The 18,035-nt window shown below is 48.7% G+C and overlaps 1 protein-coding gene across 1 annotated transcript in view; it reads left to right on the top strand.

Moving 5' to 3' along the window:
* Positions 1–3,984: 3,984 nt before the first annotated feature.
* Tcof1 (treacle ribosome biogenesis factor 1) overlaps positions 3,985–18,035 on the top strand; it is a 35,890-nt gene continuing 21,839 nt past the window's right edge. Inside the window, 10 exon segments of the mRNA XM_026414656.2 lie at positions 3,985–4,127; positions 6,487–6,542; positions 9,129–9,271; positions 11,814–11,887; positions 12,657–12,843; positions 13,362–13,435; positions 15,406–15,636; positions 17,063–17,363; positions 17,366–17,673; positions 17,771–17,953. Of these exon segments, the coding sequence (XP_026270441.2) occupies positions 4,020–4,127; positions 6,487–6,542; positions 9,129–9,271; positions 11,814–11,887; positions 12,657–12,843; positions 13,362–13,435; positions 15,406–15,636; positions 17,063–17,363; positions 17,366–17,673; positions 17,771–17,953 (1,665 nt within the window). The 5' untranslated portion in view covers positions 3,985–4,019.

Below are 18,035 nucleotides of genomic sequence, written 5' to 3' on the forward strand. Positions count from 1 at the left end.
ACCAGGGAGCAAAAGTTTAAGGAAAAGAAGATTGGGAAAAAGAAAAAAGAAATCTAAGTTTCAAAGCCACAAAGGATATAGTCAAAGCATCAAGTGAACCCCTGATACAGGCCCACTCTGGTTTTCCCATCTCAGAGAAAGGCTCTGTTCACACAGATACCCAAGAGTCTGTCCCAACACTGCCACTCCTTTACCCTCTTGCTCCAACACATCTTGATGGCAATTTGCCGTCTCGCCAACTCTAGGAAGGCTCCACTGCCCTCTCCTGAATGCCTTAACTGCTCTTCCCATATCTACTCATATACCCCCTGGCACTCCCACTGGGCCTTCACACAGGCCACAGCAAAATCCTTTTTACATCTTGTCCCTTTTGGGCTTACGCTGTCACTGGCATCCAGTCACTCAGGCTGAAAAGAAGGAGCCCAAATGTGGCTGATCCCTTAATATGGAATCTACCTTCTGCAGACTTCTACATTCCCCAATTCCCGGTTCAGGTTCACCCTCTTGTCCCTGCTAAGCCTTTCCTTGCCTCTTCTTTCAACTGTACCTTTTGTCTCAGTCGCTTTGAATCGGTCCCTCCCTAGGCCCAGGATTCTTGTCCCCCAGCCTTCCTTCTACTATAATCCAGGCTTCCTCCCAATCATCACTTCCTCAGAGAACACTTTCCAGTCCTCTAAGAAAAGATAGATGGGGCTGGAGTTGTAGCTCAGCGGTAGAACCCTCGCCTCACATGTGTGAAGCACTGGGTTTGAATCTCAGCACCACATTAAAAATAAGTAAATAAAATAAAGGTCCAGGGGCTGGGGTTGTGGCTCAGTGGTACAGCGCTTGCCTAGCATGCATGAGGCACTGGGTTCGATCCTGGGCACCACATAAAAATAAAATAAAGACATTGTATCCACCTAAAACTAAAAAATAAACATTAAAAGAAGTAATAAAAAAAAAAGGTCCATCAACAACTAAAACAATAAATAAATAAATAAATAAATAATAAAAAGAAAAGATAGATCCCTCCTTCCTGTTAAGTGCTTCGATAATAATAGTGAACACACATATACACATGCGTGTGTGCAGGAGATCTTCTAAGTACTTCTACTTAGAACTCATTTATCCCTCCATGCCAGTATTTCCAGCTACTTTTGAGGTTGAGGCAAGTTCAAGCCCAGCTTGGGCAACTTAGTGAGACCTCATCACAAAAGAAAAATTAAAAAGATTAGGAGTGTAACTCAGTAGTAGAACATTTGCCTAGCATGCCCAAGGCCCTGGGCTCAATCCCCAGGACCTCAAGAACAAAACGGTAAAAAAGAAAAGAGAGAGGGAGAAAAGAAAAAAAAATCTCATTTACCACCCACCCCATAATAACCCTAGGAGATGGAAATTATAATCATCTCCATTTCACAAATAAAGAAAGAGGCACAGAAGGGCTGGGATTGTGGCTCAGCGGTAGACTGCTCACCTAGCACGTGTGAGGCCCTGGGTTTGATCTTCAGTACCACATAAAAATGAAATAAAGATATTGTGTCCAACTACAACTAAAAGATAATAAATATTTTTTTTTAAAAAGAGACACAGAGAAGTTATGTAATTTTCCCAAGGTCATTTAGTTAATAAGAGTCAAAGCCAGAATTTGAACCCAGGCTGTGTGACTTCAGTGTAGCTTTCAAACACTGTACTACTCCTTAAGGAAATGCCATCCTTTTCCTGTCTGTGTTTAGCAGCTGTTTGTAACAGTGAATTATGTGACTATTTGTTTAGTATGTCTTCTCCATTCAACTGTGAGTTCTGTAGGAGTAGAGACAATTTATCTCCAAAAGTAGGTACTCAGTAGATAGTCAGTCACTCCATGGTGAATGTAGATTATTCTCCCTCTTCTTGCCCACTACCTCTAATCAGGCACCTGGTCCTGTCTTTTCTTCCTTCCCCTAGGCAGTGGTCCCTAACCCTTGGAAGTCTGGATGTCTGCTTATGTGGTTCCTGAACTTGGGTGGAAAGTGTTATATGTTGTATATATCCAACATTTCTAGAGCAAAGGCTGGGTAATTCAAGCTGTCATCAGATTCTCAAGGGGTCCATAAAGTTTAGAACCATTGTCTTAAATATTCCCTAGCCCAGCTTATCCTCTTCTTGCCAACTCTCCTCAACAACTGCAACAGCCTGACATCTAGTTTTGCTCTCCAAAAATCCACCCTCCATGCATTGGTCATGGTGAGGGGGTGTTGTAAGTCTGTCTACTTCTGCATCCTTAGATGTCCTAACTGGGACTCCTCTCCTCCTTACTGTACAGCCCAGCAGCACAAGGTTGTTTGGGATTCTCAGACTACACCCAGGCTGTTTCTCATGTCCTGATTCAAGCTGTGTCCCCTGCCTGGTGTGTCAGTCTCTCCTCAGCACCTAAAAATTCCTGTCAGCAAGGTGCATGCCTGTAATCCCAGCGACTCCCAGGGAGAGGAGTTCCAGGCGAGCCTCAGCAATTAAACGAGGCCCTAAGCAATTTAGTGAGACCATGTATCGAAGAGCTTGAGATGAAGATTTACATTAACAGGGTTGAGAGGTGGGAGGGAAAGGAAGTGAGAAGGGAAATCGCATGGTAATGGAAGGCGATCCTCAGGGTTATACAAAATGACATATAAGAGGAAAGGAGGGGTAAGACAAGATAATACAAATGGAAGAAATGATTTACAGTAGAAGGGGTAGAGAGAGAAAAGGGGAGGGGAGGGGAGGGGAGGGGAGGGGAGGGGGGATAGTAGAGAATAGGACAGACAGCAGAATACATCAGACACTAGAAAGGCAATATGTCAATCAATGGAAGGGTAACTGATGTGATACAGCAATCTGTATACGGGGTAAAATTGGGAGTTCATAACCCACTTGAATCAAACTGTGAAATATGTTTTATTTATTTATTTATTTATTTTTTTTTTTAGAAAGAGTGAGAGAGGAGAGAGATAGAGAGAGAGAATTTTTAATATTTATTTTTTAGTTCTCCGCGGACACAACATCTTTGTTGGTATGTGGTGCTGAGGATCGAACCCCGGCCGCACGCATGCCAGGCGAGCGCGCTACCGCTTGAGCCACATCCCCAACCCAAACTGTGAAATATGATGTATTAAGAACTATGTAATGTTTTGAATGACCAACAATAAAAAAAAAGCATAAACAAAAGTGATTTAAAAAAATAAATAAATAAAATAAATAAAGAAGGCTGGGGATGTAGCCCAGTGGTAAAGTGTCTCTGGCTTCATCCTCAGTACCAAAAATAAAAATAAAAATAAAAAAGTAAACTCCTACTGTCTTTGAGCCTTAGTTTAGATGTTTCTGTGGAATTAAGTGCCCCTCCTTCGTCCTCCCCTGGGGTGCGCCTGTCCCGACTGCACACACCAGGCATTGAACTGTACAGTTGCTTGGTAACTGTCTTTAGCCCCGTGAGCTGTGCGGGCAACCACCACATCTAACTCATCCTTTTATGCCCCCACCTAGCCAGATGCTAGCCCAAAGTATGGGGCTCAGCAAGGATTTGTTCAATCAGTGAATGATTGAATGAATAAACCAATGACAACTCATGCCAGGTTCATGGGTCCTAAAAAAAAATGTGTGAAGGGAATGAGTAGATAACTGGAAGTTCGGGTGCAGCCAGAGATGTAGATTAGGGAATTCAGAGAGGAGTCAACCCTGTCGCAGGCTCTAAAAGAATTACCATGGAGGGCAAATCTCTTCAAGAAGCAGCCTAAAGGATTAAGAGGGTCACTGCTACAATGGCCGGCCCTGGGGGTATGTCCATGACTTGACACGCCCCCTCACCAATGGGAGGGCTTGTTGCCCGGGAAGTCTCCGCCCCCTCGCCTGCCGGAGCGGGACCCGTCACTGCAGGGAGTGAGACTACACTTCCCGGCGCGCCGCGCGGTGGGGACGAACGAGGAGCCGGAAGTGGGACGCGCGAGGTCTAAGGGCAAGAGGGAAGTGGCGGGCGGGGATCGTGGGGGCGGGGCGTGCAGGTGAGCCGGCTGGCCCGGGTCGCGGGCATGGCTGAAGCCAGGAAGCGGCAGGAGCTGCTTCCCCTGATCTACCAGCATCTGGTGCAGGCCGGATACGTGCGCGCGGCGCGGGCAGTGAAGGAGCAGAGCAGCCAGGTGAGCTTTCGAGGCCGCGTGCAAGATCTAGAGCAGCAGTCCGCGCCTCCTCCCCGGGAGACCTGGTGGACGGCGGGTCCCTGCAGGGCTCGGGGTCGAGGGCCAGGGGTGGGAGAGAGGTAGCCTCTGTCTCCCCTCTGCGACTTCCAACCCACTCGGGCCTCAGTTTCCCCATCTGGGCAGTGGGCGGGCCAGGACGTGTGATCCCACGCTCAGGACTTTGTAATTCCCGCGCCCTTTCCCTCCACCCCCTTTCTGGTAGCGGCGGTTTTAAGTTTCCCGAGTCTTGGGCCACGTGGCTCGGCGCGGCCCCCCCTAGGGCGCGGTGGTTGGTGCTGGTCTCGGAAAGGATTGCGATCAGCCCCGTGTTAAGCACCAAGAGGAGGGAGTCCTTACCTCTTGTTCTAGAACTCAGGCCCTTGGCCATCCTGGGTATTGATCACTGACGGACAACTTTGGATCACCAACTCCTGGTGCAGTCATTTCTCACTTCATTCATTGGGCACTTTAATCTTGTGCTCAGAAGATAGAGTGGTGAACACGTTTCCCCGACCTCCTGGAGCTTGCAGTCTGGCACAGGAGACCAATCAAAGAATCACAAAAGTAACTGCATTTAACACTAGGTAGTAAGAATGAGAGATACTGTGCTAAAACCGGGATTGCAGAGTGCCTTGTTAGGAATATCCAGGACTGCTTCCCTGAGGAAGTGGCAGTTAACTTGAGAGCTGAAGGAAGAGAGATGGGTATTCCAGGCAGAGGAGCAAATACCCTGGAGTGTGTGTGTGTGGCAGGGAGGGTAGGAATTTGCAGATGCCTTGGCCTCTGGAAAATCAGCTGTGGCCTATGTCTCCAGGGGATGGAGGCATAGATTGGCTGGAGCTGTTCATAGACGCTTTGGTCTTCACCTGAAGAGTAAATTGTTGGAGAGTTTTAAACTGATGAGAGGGATATTGACCTGATGGGTCAACATCACTTTGGTTACAGTAAAATCTCTGGTCCTAATGCTTGCTTGCTGGACCTCCTGGAGGGACCAAAGGGTGATGGGCCTTAGACATTATTTGTGATTTTCCCAACCCTCCCTGGACCTCATTTGCCCTTCTTACTCTGGTTATATTACTTACCAGATAAGAGAAGCAAGATACAGTACCATTTTCATTGGAGTGTGTGCCTAAGTAAAAGTATCCAGCCCTTATGAAACATATGTTCTAGCAGGAACAGATAGTGACAAAGACAAAACAGACGCTTATGGTGTAGGGTATCCAGCTGATGGTAGGTGCTGGCTATCACAATGAGGCAGCCAAGGGGCATAAGAAATGTCAGGGTTCCACTATAAGTAGCACAATCAGGAAAACCTCATTGAGAAGGTGGCACTTGGGGCAGACAACTAAAGAAAAGGAAGGAGTGAACAATGTAGTTAGCAGCGGAAAGAGAGCACTCTTCCAGAAGGCAAAGCTCTACTCAGGGCTGTTCACCTGACACTTGAGGGCAGTGAGGAAGCTACTGTGCCTAGAGCTAGGAGGCAGGGGGAGCAGAGTGAGGCTGATCCTTGAATATCAGGGTTACCAGCTCACTGTGCTGTGCCAGCACCTGTTGTCCCCTTCATACCTGATGCCTTCCTAGATGGTGAGTTTTATTATCCCCATGTTAAAGAAGGATTCTCAAGTTTGAAGAAATAGTGTGTCCAGCTAACTGAAGAGTTCTGCCCGACTCAGGTGTGCCTCTTGGCCACTCTGTTCAGATTGCCGATGCTCTGTGTCCTTGTCTCATTGCTCGTTCACCCTCCTTAGAACACATGACAGTTTGGGTTCTTGACATTCACAGAGAAAGCAGACCCTCTGGCCTTTGTTCCAAGGGTTTAGATTCTACCTGCTTCCCTCTTCTTCTTCCAGAACCCAATACCACATGGGCTCAGTCTCTTCCCAGCAGACCAGTGGGCTACACTCATGCCCTGTGGATGCCTGAGTTTCTGGGCTGTGGTTTGTGCTTTGGGAATTGACTGGCTAGGCCTTTGAAGGCCTTCTAAAAGGTCAGGGGCAGGAAAAACCCTGTCTTGTGGCATCTAAAAATGGCTAGTACCAAGGAGGCTGAATAAATGCTAGCTTGGAATAGTTTAGCTTTAGCCTCACAAAGGTGCCTCTTACCATCACATTGTATCAAAAAGGTTTCCCACTGGAATTACTTGCACTTCTCATCTCTGGAAGATTGGCAAGGCCAAGCAGACATTTGTCCTAGGGCAAAGGACAAATGTCTGAATCACCTGTCTATGTAAGCCCTAAGGTCAAGGAGAGGATATTTCAGCCCAAGGAGAATCCTTACTGTGTCAGGGGATAATTGTGGGTCTCTTTTTTCTTCTCTGTAGAAAAAATTCCCGGTTCAGCCTTTCACACTTCTGGACATCTATACACACTGGCAACTGTAAGTTTTGTGGAGCTAAAGGTTTAAATAGGGATACCTCCAAGCTATCATTTTGGAATAAACAAGGTTATTAATCTTGTCTAAGACAGCTCACTGTGGACACTGTTAATTGCTCCCAGGAAACCAGATCATAGCACATGTGTGGGTATCTGGCCACTAGTGGGGTGGGCATTAAGTAAGAGCTTTAATCTGTTAAAAACAAAATGTCTCACAAGTTTGTTATCCACTTGATCAACAAAGTTTTTTTGTTTGTTTGTTGTTTTTTATTTTTTTTTGGTACTGGGGATTGAATCCATTGACACTTAACCATTGAGCCACATCCCCAGCCTTTATTTTTATTTGTTTATTTATTTATTTAGAGACAGTGTCTCTCTAAGTTGCTGAGGCTGGCCTGGAATTTACAATCCTTCTGCCTCAGCCTCCTAAGCTGCTGGGATTACAGGCATGCACCACTGTGTACAGGTCAACAGACATCTATTGTGCCAGGCACAATGGCTTGTACCTGTAAGTTCAACAACAGGAGTCTGAGGCCAGAGGATCGTAAGTTAGAGGCCAGCCTCAGCAATTTAGCAAGACCATGTCTCAAAATGAAATAAAAGGGGCTGGGGATGTAGCTCAGTGGTAGAGCACCCCTGGCTTTAATCTCCAGTACTCAGCAGCTCAGGAGACTGAGGTAAGAGGATCATGAATTCAAAGCCAGCCTCAGCAACTTTGAGAGGACCTAAGAAACTCAGCAAGACCCTATCTCAGAACAAAATATGAAAAAGGGCTAGGGAAGAGGCCAGTGGTTAAGCACCCCTGGATTCAATCGCTGGTACCAAAAAAAAAAAAAAAAAAATTGGGTGGAGGAGGGGATGGTTGTGTTCTGTCCCTGCATTGGCCTGACCGTGGCTGACTGGGGAGAGGGGTGCTGTGACAGTCCCATGAGGAATGATAGGAGTATTAGGAGAGAACTGGGGAATCATTGTCTGCACATCTTTGAGGACAAAGGGAGTGGGTGTAGTGGTCCCACATGCATACCTGTGCAGGAAGAAGATAGGTTTCATTTCTGAAGACAAACACTTGAATATCCGGGAAGTCCAAAAATTAAAATAAGTGATAGAGTAGTGAGCTTCCTATCCTCAGAGGTGTGTGAGCAAAGGCAGGAACGGTCTGGGAGAAATCCCAGCCTCCCAGGAAGAGCTAAGGTCATTGAAAACCCTGCCTGCCCTCAGGTCTTGGTTCCCCTCTGCTGCTAAATTGAGCTCAGAGCTCAGATCACACCCCATACTTCCTCACCCTGTTTGTCTGAGCCAGGTGTGTGGGTGTTGCTGATAGGACTTCCTTCCCTAGAACACCACATCAGTGAGCAGCTGTAAGCCCTTCCCTGCCCTGGACCCCTCTGTGGGTGAGGAGTACTACTAAGACTCCTGCCCTTTAGGCAAACTAGCCCAATAATTCCCTGCAAATTTCAAACCCAGCCACCAGCCATTTGGCCTTGAGTAAGTTTCTGCCCTCCCTGAGTCTTCATGTGTAAAATGAAAACATAATTATCTCATTGCAATTTGAGGATTAAATCCAATAGTCCTTAGTAAAGTGCTAAAGCTGACAATTGGAGGGGTCCCCGCCTACCTTGGTGCTTATTGGACACCCACTATAAACCAGGCACTATTGATATAATAGGGAACAAACCAGAGAGACTCCTTAGTGTTTCAGAACTCACATTCTGTTGGGGGGAGAGAGGCAGAACAAGTGGATAAATGTTGTCAATGAAGCCTCTTAGCAGGAGATTCCTGACAAGTGCTCCCCCTGGGAAAAAAGGGATCTGTGCCACACATCTCTAACTGGCAGAGCAGTGTCCACCCCAGCTGGAAGACATGGGGAATAGGTAGACTCCCTGGAGGTGGGAAGGTGGGTCAAAAGAGGTGATAACCTGAAAGTTCAGGAGACTCAGGCATCTGGGTGCTTCTCCTATCAGTGCCCCAAACTTACTCCTCTACCTGGACACGTCACTTAGTGTGCAAGGCACTGAGGGGACTATAGTGAGCTGCTAGTCTTCCCACACCCCCAGCCCTTTCTGTGTAGTTGGGGGGTCAGGCCAGAAGCAAGTAAAATCACGGGAGATAGAGAAAGGTGCTCAGAAGGAAAGGAAATAGGATGACAGGGCAGAGAATGCCTCAGGGGAGGGGACATCAGTGCAGGCTGCTCTGAGGAGGCTGGATTAGAGCTCAGGTAGGAGGGACAAGGACCCTGGTTCAAGAAGAGGTAACAGCTCGTGCATTAAGGGCTTGCAGTGGAGGAGCGCTGTTAGTTCTGCAAAGTGCCTACATGGGACAGCACCTGTCACTGACAGTTAGCTGCTCCTGTTCTGAAACGTTACTGATCATTCATGGTTATTTTCAAGACTGACTGAGAACTGGAAAGGCACTTTACAAAAGGAGTGAAAAGGCAGAATACAAATTGTATCTATGCTGTGTTCTCATCGCTGTTTAAACCCGGTACACATTTCCTTTGAGGGCTAGGAGGATGTGGTAAGGACTCTCTTCCCAAATCTTATGGAGGTGTGCTGTCATCATGTTGGTATTGCCAATCATCCTTGTCCTGCAGGACTTCAGAGCTTGGCCGGAAGCGGAAGGCAGAGAAAGATGCAGCCCTGCAAGCCAAGAAGACCCGAGTGTCAGACCCTGTCAGTAGTTCAGAGAGCTCAGAAGAGGAGGAGGATGAGGCAGAAGCTGAAACTGTCAAAGCCAGTAAGAGCCCTGCATGTGGGGTGCTGCTAGGGGACTTGGGCCTCCCAGTCGGGTCCCCATCCCTGGTGCCTATGGGGGTCCAGCTGGGGGCCTATACCATAGGGAAGGGCCAGTGGGATAGCAGATTGCTCCAGGGTGGAGCCTTCCTCCAGTTTCTCCCCTAGTGTGAGCCCTGGGAAGACAGAACCTTTTAGTGGGGAGATTGGGAAGCCATCACAGATCTGTTTGAGCCTTTTAGCTGTGCCAAATGTTGTGTCCCCAATCTTGGGGATCCAAGGGTAAACCCAAAAACCCAAGTGGGTCCGTGCAGCACATAGTCCTTCAGAGGGACCCAGGAAGCTGCATTTTTACAAGCTCCGAAGTGATTCTGATGGGGTGGAAAGAAGACCACATATTCAGAAGCGCTGCTGGAAATGCTTTAGAAGGCTGCTAACAGACCCCTGTACTCTGTGTGTCCCTGGGCGCTGCTTCAGGAGTGCTTGTCCCCCACTCATTTTGGCAGTGTGCACATTGGTGCTAAGGGCTGTGCCAGGCACTGGTTTCCGAGCATTAGCAGAGTGATCTGTGCAGGTCACTGTTGCCCCTTCTTACTTCAAGCCTCCCTGTGCTTTCTCAGCAGCAGTCATAACCCTCCGCTGTGTCTCCTAGGCATTGTGTTACCTTTTTTTTTTTTTTGCTTATATAAAAGACAGTTCCTTAATTTTTTTCAGTTTCTTGACTTTTTAAATATAATTTTTGATTGTAAAAGAAATGCAAGATTCATTATAAAGTATTCATTATACTCTTCAGGAGGCTGAGGTAGGAGGATCACAAGTTCAAGGCTAGCCTGGGTAAGACCCTGTCTCAGAATTTACAAAAAAAAAAAAATGGACTGGGGATATATAGCTCAATAATAGAGCACTTGCCTGGCAACCCTCAGTACAGAGGAGGAGGGGTATAATATTGAGAAGGTTCTTTGAAAAAGAAAAGGAAAAAAAAATCACTCCTATTCTTGCTACCTATAATTCAGCAAATTATCCTTTCATTTATTTTTCCTGAGCCTACTTTGAGAGATGTTTGAGATCACACTGGATATATATTTTATGTCTTGCTTAATCTTCTTAAATTATAAATGCAAAACAAGTTCACATTGAACTAGACAAACTATATAGAAGAAAACTGGAAGGTTTCCTGTTCTCCTCCCCTGCTTCCTTTCATTCCTTGCATGTGTCTATTGGTGGGTGGCCTGTAAAACTTCCTGCCTTGCATGCAAGGTCAAACAAATATCCACCCTTACATGCATATGTGCACACCTATACACCAAACAGAAATGGTCAAATTTCAAAGTGACTGGTTATGCAATTTTTTTGTGTGTGCTGGGGATTGAACCCTGGGGCGCTTAACCACTAAGCCACATCCCCAGCCCTTTTTTATATATTTTATTTAGAGACAAGAGTCTCTCTAAGTTGCTGAAGCTGACTTTGAACTTGCAACCTTCCTGCTTCAGCCTCCCGTGCTGCTGGGATTACAGGCATGTGCCACAGTGCCTGGCTTGGCTGTGCAATTTTTAAAGCTGTGATAATGGAATTGTAATTATACTTTTTAAAAGAGTCCTCATTGAGGAAAATAAGTTGAAGTATTTGTGGGCAACATGACAGAATGTCTGGCATTTTCTTCAAAACAAGGCATGATGGGGAAGAGTGGATGAGACAAAAGATGAAATAAGATTGGCTACAAGCTGATAATGGTTGGAGCTGGGTGGTTCAATATCCTTCCCCTGTACTTATGAATATGTTTAAAATGTTCCATCATTACAGAAAGGAGAGAAATGGAACTAAGTGCCAGAAAAAGAATTAGATCATGCATTCATCTCAGTAACATTCTTTTTAATAACTTAGAAATCTTTTCCTGAGATCTGAGGAGGCTATACCTTTGTTCAAAGCACTAAGAATCTATAAATCTAAACATCTGACTGGGCCTGTGTCTCATGGTTCAGTCACTTCTCCATTAAAAAGACATTTGAATTCCAAGTAGCTTTCCCTGTGGACCCAGGGCTGACCTTCTGTCTATTGTGCCTTTTTTCTTTTCCTGGATGTGTCGTGGGGGGCTGTAGGGAAGCTGGGGTGGAACCCCAGGGCCTCAAGAATGCTAGGTAAGTGCCCCCTGACAAAACTGCATTCCCAGCCCCCACTGCTGCTTCAGAGGCGACTTTCAGGCCTGTAGTATGGTGGCCTGTGTGAATGGTACCCACCAGAGTTGTGCAGTGCTTGTGGTAGTGGGTGGCAGGGACATGAGCCAGTCCTTTCCTTCTAGGGCCTTGCTGTTTTGTGCCACAGGGGAGCTGGGAGAGCCTCAGGATGTGGATACAGAGCTTCCATGTTCCTTGGTAGACATGGCTAATGGATCGTAGCTCTTTCCCACTTTTGAAGTCAGCGTCAGCTTCTCGCAGCAGCCCCAGGCAGTCAGTACCAACTGAGTTGTTAGTTGAGATGAAACCCACCTCCCATTCTTCGAGGGGAGGCCCATCTGGCTCATCCAGCGGTGTGGTGTTTGTGTCTTGCAGCACCTAGACTTGCATCTACCAATGTCTCTGCTGTGGGGGCACATTTGCCATCAAGCATGAAAGAGAAGGCCAAGGTGAGTGGACCGCTTTCCACACTGTGCCTGTGGGAGTTGAAGTGTCCTATAGGGAACAGTCCCCTATGTCTAAAAGTTGGGGTTGAAATAGCCCAACCTGGATTCAAATTTTAACTTGTGTTAGCGGCTGTATGATCTTGGTGAGTCCCTTCACCTCTCTGGGCCTGTTTTCCTTTCCTGTAATTGGGAGTGATGCCTACTGCAGAGAGGCATCACAGAGCTCCCCATGTACCTGCGATGGCCTTCATTCCTGTACTCACCTGTTCACTGAGGAGCTCTTTGCCAGCACCTGGTGTGCCCCAAGTACTGTGCTGGGCTGGGGAGACCCCATAGTGAGCAAGATTCCAATGCTTCTGAAACTAATGGCATTTTTAAAATCAGAAACTGCTTAGAAAGTCGGATATCATTTTCTGATAACCCATAAAATGTGGTTATAGACCTATAAAGGGTTATGTTCCTGAAACTGGAACAGTAGCAACAATATGTAAAAGTAATTGTGAAATAAGCAGCAGTTTGGTACAAACGTTTGGTACACTTGACAAGGAACCCTTTTGGCCCCAGGATTGTACTGTAATTCTTTCAATGCCCCGGGGAAGGCAATTTCAGCCCCACTGTAGGAAAGAAGAAGTAAAGGCCATGGGTAGGGGACAGTTTGCTTAAACTTGCACACTTCAGAAGTGGCAGTGGTAGGTTCAGTAGTAGGCGGGCTATGCTCCTCACACATCCTGCCTCCCATACCAGGTGTTCCTGACCTTCTTGTTCTCTGTAGGCAAAGACCAAGAAAGCAGGCAAGACTGTGAACTCTGTGCCACATCCTCCCTCGGCAAAGGCAGTGGTCCATCTCCTCTCTGGAAAGTCACCCAAGAAGTCAACAGAGCCCTCAACAAATACCACCTTGGTCTCAGAAACAGAGGAGGAGAGCAGTGTCCCTGGCCACAGAGCCGCTGCCAAGCCTGGTGAGAATCCCCACCTCTAGTAGCCCAGCACTAGGTTTGGGCTGGGGAGACCAGCCTGGGCACTGCTTTGTTAAAGCTCTGGGACATTTGGAATTCAAAGGTTTGTCTCCATGATAGCAAGCGTAGATTAGCTGGGGGATGTCACTGTCGCTTTCTGTAAACATCTAAGCAACCTGGGTGGTGGTTGGGGCATTTTTTATTTTATCACTCTGGTGGATTGGCGATTCAATAGAAAGGCCTGGGTTTGACTGTTTCTTAAGTAAAGTGGGTATTTGCCCTTCCTGCCTCCGAGGGCATTGTGGTGAAGGGAGATGCATGAACTCTCAGGTGCTGGTGCATGTTTGTGGGGTCCTGTTCTGGCCCTTACCATAGCTGTGCAGGAAAACAGTTAATGATGGTTCCCATTTCAGAAGAGGAGAGATTTTTGTGCAGATGAGGAACTAATCAGTGCTTAGCAGCCAGCATGGGGGCAGGCTGGGAGTAGACAGATGATGTTCATCTCTACGTTCTTCCCTCAGGGACAGTGTCAGCCGGTCCAGCTGACAGCTCCAGTGAGGACACCTCCAGCTCCAGCGATGAGACAGATATGGAGGTAATTGCTGCTCATCCACAGGAGTCACCCTCTCCAAGCCTCTGACCTTCCCGGGGGCCTGACTGGGACTTCAAATACCAATGGGCCCAGATCAGTTCAACAACTGGGCCAGGACCTGGCGAGGCTTTTTGGTGCATGGGGATTACAGGGATCCCAATATTGATCATAGCTCAGGGATCAGGTAACTAGGGTTAGGGAAGGAGATGGGGTGAGCTTACTGGGAGATGTGGCCTTGGAGCCCAGTGGAAAGGGGGGGCATATTCCAAACAGGAAGAGAGGTAGGACCAAGGCCCCTGGGCAGGAGTGTCGCTGTCATGTGTGGCCATGGGTGAGGCTGCTGAGAGTGTTCCAGACCACTGGTGAATGCCCACCTAGGGCAGGACTCTGTGGCCTTGTCTCTTCTCTGAACTTTGACCTGGGAGAAGTCCTCAGAGGTCATTCCCTATATACTAAGCGTCAGGCCTTGGGAACACCTGGTGAGCCTGCCTCCACCAGGAAAGAGAAGGTTCCCAGATGTTTAGGCATAATGGGATCCATCAGTTACTTGAAGGGGAAGTGGAGAGCCATGAGGGCAGAAGCAGGAACCTGACCCTGATGAATAAACATGGGCAGGAGGGCAGCACATGCAGAGATGGAGGCAGAGAAAGCTCATGCTTTAAAGAATGTTGACCTGCAGCTTTGTGAGTGGGGGCCAGAATGTTACAAGATGCGGTCACTCACAGGTGGGCAGGCCAGATCCACTATGTGACCTGGAAGACCACCATGGGAGTTTGGGTTTTATTGCAGGGACTATGAGAGTCCATTGCAGTGTTTTGGGAACAGGTTAAGGTGGCCTGAGTTATGTCTGCTCTCGCAGCAAGACAGCCAAGGGTTCCAGCTGGGGCCTTTGTATAGACAAGCTGGGGGGCTGTTGGAATAACAGTAGCTGAGGATGCTAATGACTGGGATCAAGGTGTCTAGTTTGAAAGCTGTTTTAGAGGGAGGACCAGCAGGAGTTAGGGGTGTTTTGTTGTTGTTGTTGTCCAGGGTGCCATCCTCCATGAAGATTGAGGCCACTCCCATCAGCCCCAGGCCTGACCCCAACTTCCATCCTCACTAGGCCCTAGACGTAGTCAGCTATAAGGATGCTCCTGGTCCCATCACCCCAGGCTGGTCAAGAGAAAGGGCACTGCTAATGCTGGCAAACCAGTGCTGAGACAGGCAGCCTAAGTGGTCCAGGACCAGTGCAGAACTCAGTGGCAGTGAGGCAGAGTTTGAGGACATGAATGACCCAGGGTCAGGTGGGGTCTTACAGAGCATAGTGGGGGCACTCCTGTAATCCCAGCAGCTTGGGAGGCAGACTGAGGATCATAAGTTCAAGGTCAGCCTTGGCAACTTAGTGAGGTCCTAAACAACTCAGCAAGACCCTGTCTCTAAATAAAATATTTAAAAAAGGGCTGGGGATGTGGCTCAGTGGGTAAGGTTCCCTGGATTCAATCCCCCAAAAAATTTCTATCAGAATTTTAGAAATTAGAATTTTTTAAGCTCACAGAAGGAATGTGTCCCAGCTGTAAGCCAGTGGCAAAACTGGCATTCAGATCCTGGCCCTCAGCAAGACCATGTTATCAGCAACATTAGATTAAGGGGCTGACAAAGATCAGCTCTCCTGAGAGGCTGGCTGCCCCTGTCCAAGCTGGACCCTACGCATGCCATGTGCAAGACAAGCGTGGTGCTTGAGAGTTTGCCCTGGTTGGACACCAACCAGGAAAGACCCCTCCAGATGGGATTCCATCCAAGGCCTTTGTGTTGACCTGGAGTGATTTGTATCTATCTGGAAAATAGGAGTAATGATAATATCTGCCTCAAGGTGCTGTTTGAAATTCAAATGAAGCACCTTCTACACCTAAGGGGAAATGAAATGGTTATTATGTATTTCCTCAGCCTCTGGGCTTTGGCCTAAAGGCATCACCAGAGGATTCTGTGTGTTCCAGGTGGAAACCTCGGGAAAACCAGCCCAGGTCAAAGCCTCACCAGCTGCCCCCAAGGAGTCTCCAGCAAAAAGGGCAGCCCCAAGGCCTGGGAAGATGGGGGATGTGACACCCCAGGTCAGAGAAAGTGTCCTGACCCCAGCCCAGGGGGCCAAGAAGCCAAAAGAGGAGTTGGAGAGCAGTGAGGAGTCATCTGAGAGTGATGAAGAGGTCCCTGCAGGGACACCCAACCAGGTGAGGCCCTGATGCCCACGGCCCCCAGTTTCTGGCAGAGCCACTGGATGATGAGTGAGCACCTCTGCCAGAGAAGACCCATGTGGAGCTGGGGAGAGGGAAGATAGCAGTGTGTTTGAGTTGACGATCAAGGACAGCTGGGTAGCAGGCTTCAGCACCTATGGACATTGCCCTTCTGGCCCATGCAGCACCCTAGAATGGCTAGTTCCCATAGATTGGGTCCTGCATCCTACTTGTGCCAGTGATCACACCACTTGCCTCAGTTTCCCTGTCTGGAAATGGGCTGTTGTCCTCATCTTAGCTAATCCTGCTAAGAATGGTCTCTTTTGTAAAAACATTTATTTATAGACTAGTTGGACATAATACCTTTATTTTATTCATATATTTTTATGTGGTGCTGAGGATTGAACCCAGGGTCTCACATGTGCAAGGTGAGCGTTCTACCGCTGAGCCATAACCCCAGCCCAAGAACGGTCTTGAGCCCTTTTCAATTACCTTGTCCTCTGGCTCAGGTCAGCCCAGACTCTGAGTAGACAAATACCATGTTAGCTAACGGAATCCAGGTACCTTCCTCTGCTGCTGGGACCTTTCCTCTAAGGAATGGCCAGACCTGCAGCCCCCAAGGCTCTGGACACATCCCAGGGGCAAGGTGGAGGGTTTGCAAAGCCCTTGGAATCAGAGCAAGAGGAAGACAGGAGAACAAGTTATGTTAGTGAAAGGAGGCTGAGGCTAAGAGATTGCCTTGCAGACAAAGCCCTGGGTTCAGTCCCCAGCTCTAAAAAGAAAGGAAAGGAAGGCAGGGCACATAGGAATGACAAAATCAAATTAAATGGCTCCCAGGAGGAGAGATCTGAGTCAAGACCTAGCTTGAAGAAGGACATCTTCAGGAAGGAAGGTCATTCTAGGCAGGAAGCAGAGCCTGTGCCCAGGCCTCGAGGTAGGATTAGGAGTAGGAAGAGACCGGTCTGAGTGTGCCTGCTGCTGCTTCCCAGCTCAGGGCCCTTCCCTTGTGCCCAAAGACTAGTGAGGACCACATGGCTGTCCACTTTTCAGAAGGAGCCCAGGTGTGTCTTTTTTACAGAAACTACATTCTCCTTGTTGGTTCAAAAAATTGAAAGGAAGTGATCCAAACAAAGGCCACCTGGAATAACTGGTTCTTAGAAGATCAGAGCCACCTATTTTCGGGGGTGGGGTGGGGGGTTGACCCAGGGCTGCGTGGCCTGGACATTTCAGGGGGAGACAGAAAAGCCACCAGGCAACACAGAGAGAGCCCGAGAGCAGAGAGAAGAGCAAAGGAAGAGGAGCCACAGGTGGGGAGGCAGGCTGGGGGTCTCAGCAACCACTGGGGCCTCTGGGCTTTGGCCTAAAGGCATCACCAGAGGATCTTTAGAAGAGAGAGAGTCACCTGTCCCATCTCGTTCACTAGGTAAAGGCCACTGAGAAATCCCTCCAGGCTAGAGCTGCCCCAGCCTCTGCCAAGGGGATCCCCGGGAAAGGGGCCACTACAGTAACCCCAGGGAAGGCAGGGCCTGTTGCTACCCAGACTAAGGTGGGGAAACCGAAGGAGGAGTCGGAGAGCAGCAGTGAGGAGGAGTCTGACAGCGAGGAGGACAACCCAGCCGCCACTGCCCTTCTTCAGGTACAGCCGAGGAGGGACACCTGTCAATCTGGGCTCTCCCGAAGGTTTCCAGGGACTTATTCTCCTACCCTGTGCTGGGCTCCAGCCACTTACCTTCTTGCCCTGTGGTGTCACTGGCCTGTCAGTTCTTCCGTGTACACACCCACACCCTGACTCTCCCCACCACTGTCTCACTGCAGGCAAAGCCCTCAGAGAAGAGTCCTCAGATCAGGGCTGTCTCAACCCCTGCCAAGGAGTCTCCCAGGAAAGGGGCCCCTCCAGTGCCTCCTGGGAAAACAGGGCCTGCTGCCATCCAGGCTTCGGCAGTGAAGCCAGAGGAGGACTCAGACAGCAGCAGTGAGGATTCGGACAGTGAGAGGACACCAGTAGCCATGACCGTTACCGTGAACCCTACTCAGGTGAGGCTGAAGGACGCCCTGCCTAGAAAGATCTCCTGTGGACTTGTGCATCCCCCTCAGAGCACCTTTCCCTAATCTTGTTCTTTGTCACTCCCAGGCAAAGTCCCTGGGGAAAAACCTCCAGATGAAACCTGCCTCGAGTGTGGTTCAGGGACCTCTAGGGAAAGGCCTAAGCCCGGTAGTCCCTGCAGCCCAGGTGAAGAAGGTGGAGAAGGCTTCGGAGAGCAGCAGTGAGGAGTCGGACAGTGAGGAGGAAGCCCCACCAGCGACCTTGGCCCAGGTGAGGTCCTTCTGCCAGGCCTTTCCATTCTCAGTGTGGGAGCCTGCATGGCCTGCCATCCCCTGTCCCCTCTGCTGCGACT

This window comes from Urocitellus parryii, chromosome 1, assembly GCF_045843805.1.
Source record: "Urocitellus parryii isolate mUroPar1 chromosome 1, mUroPar1.hap1, whole genome shotgun sequence".
Classification (NCBI taxonomy): domain Eukaryota; kingdom Metazoa; phylum Chordata; class Mammalia; order Rodentia; family Sciuridae; genus Urocitellus; species Urocitellus parryii.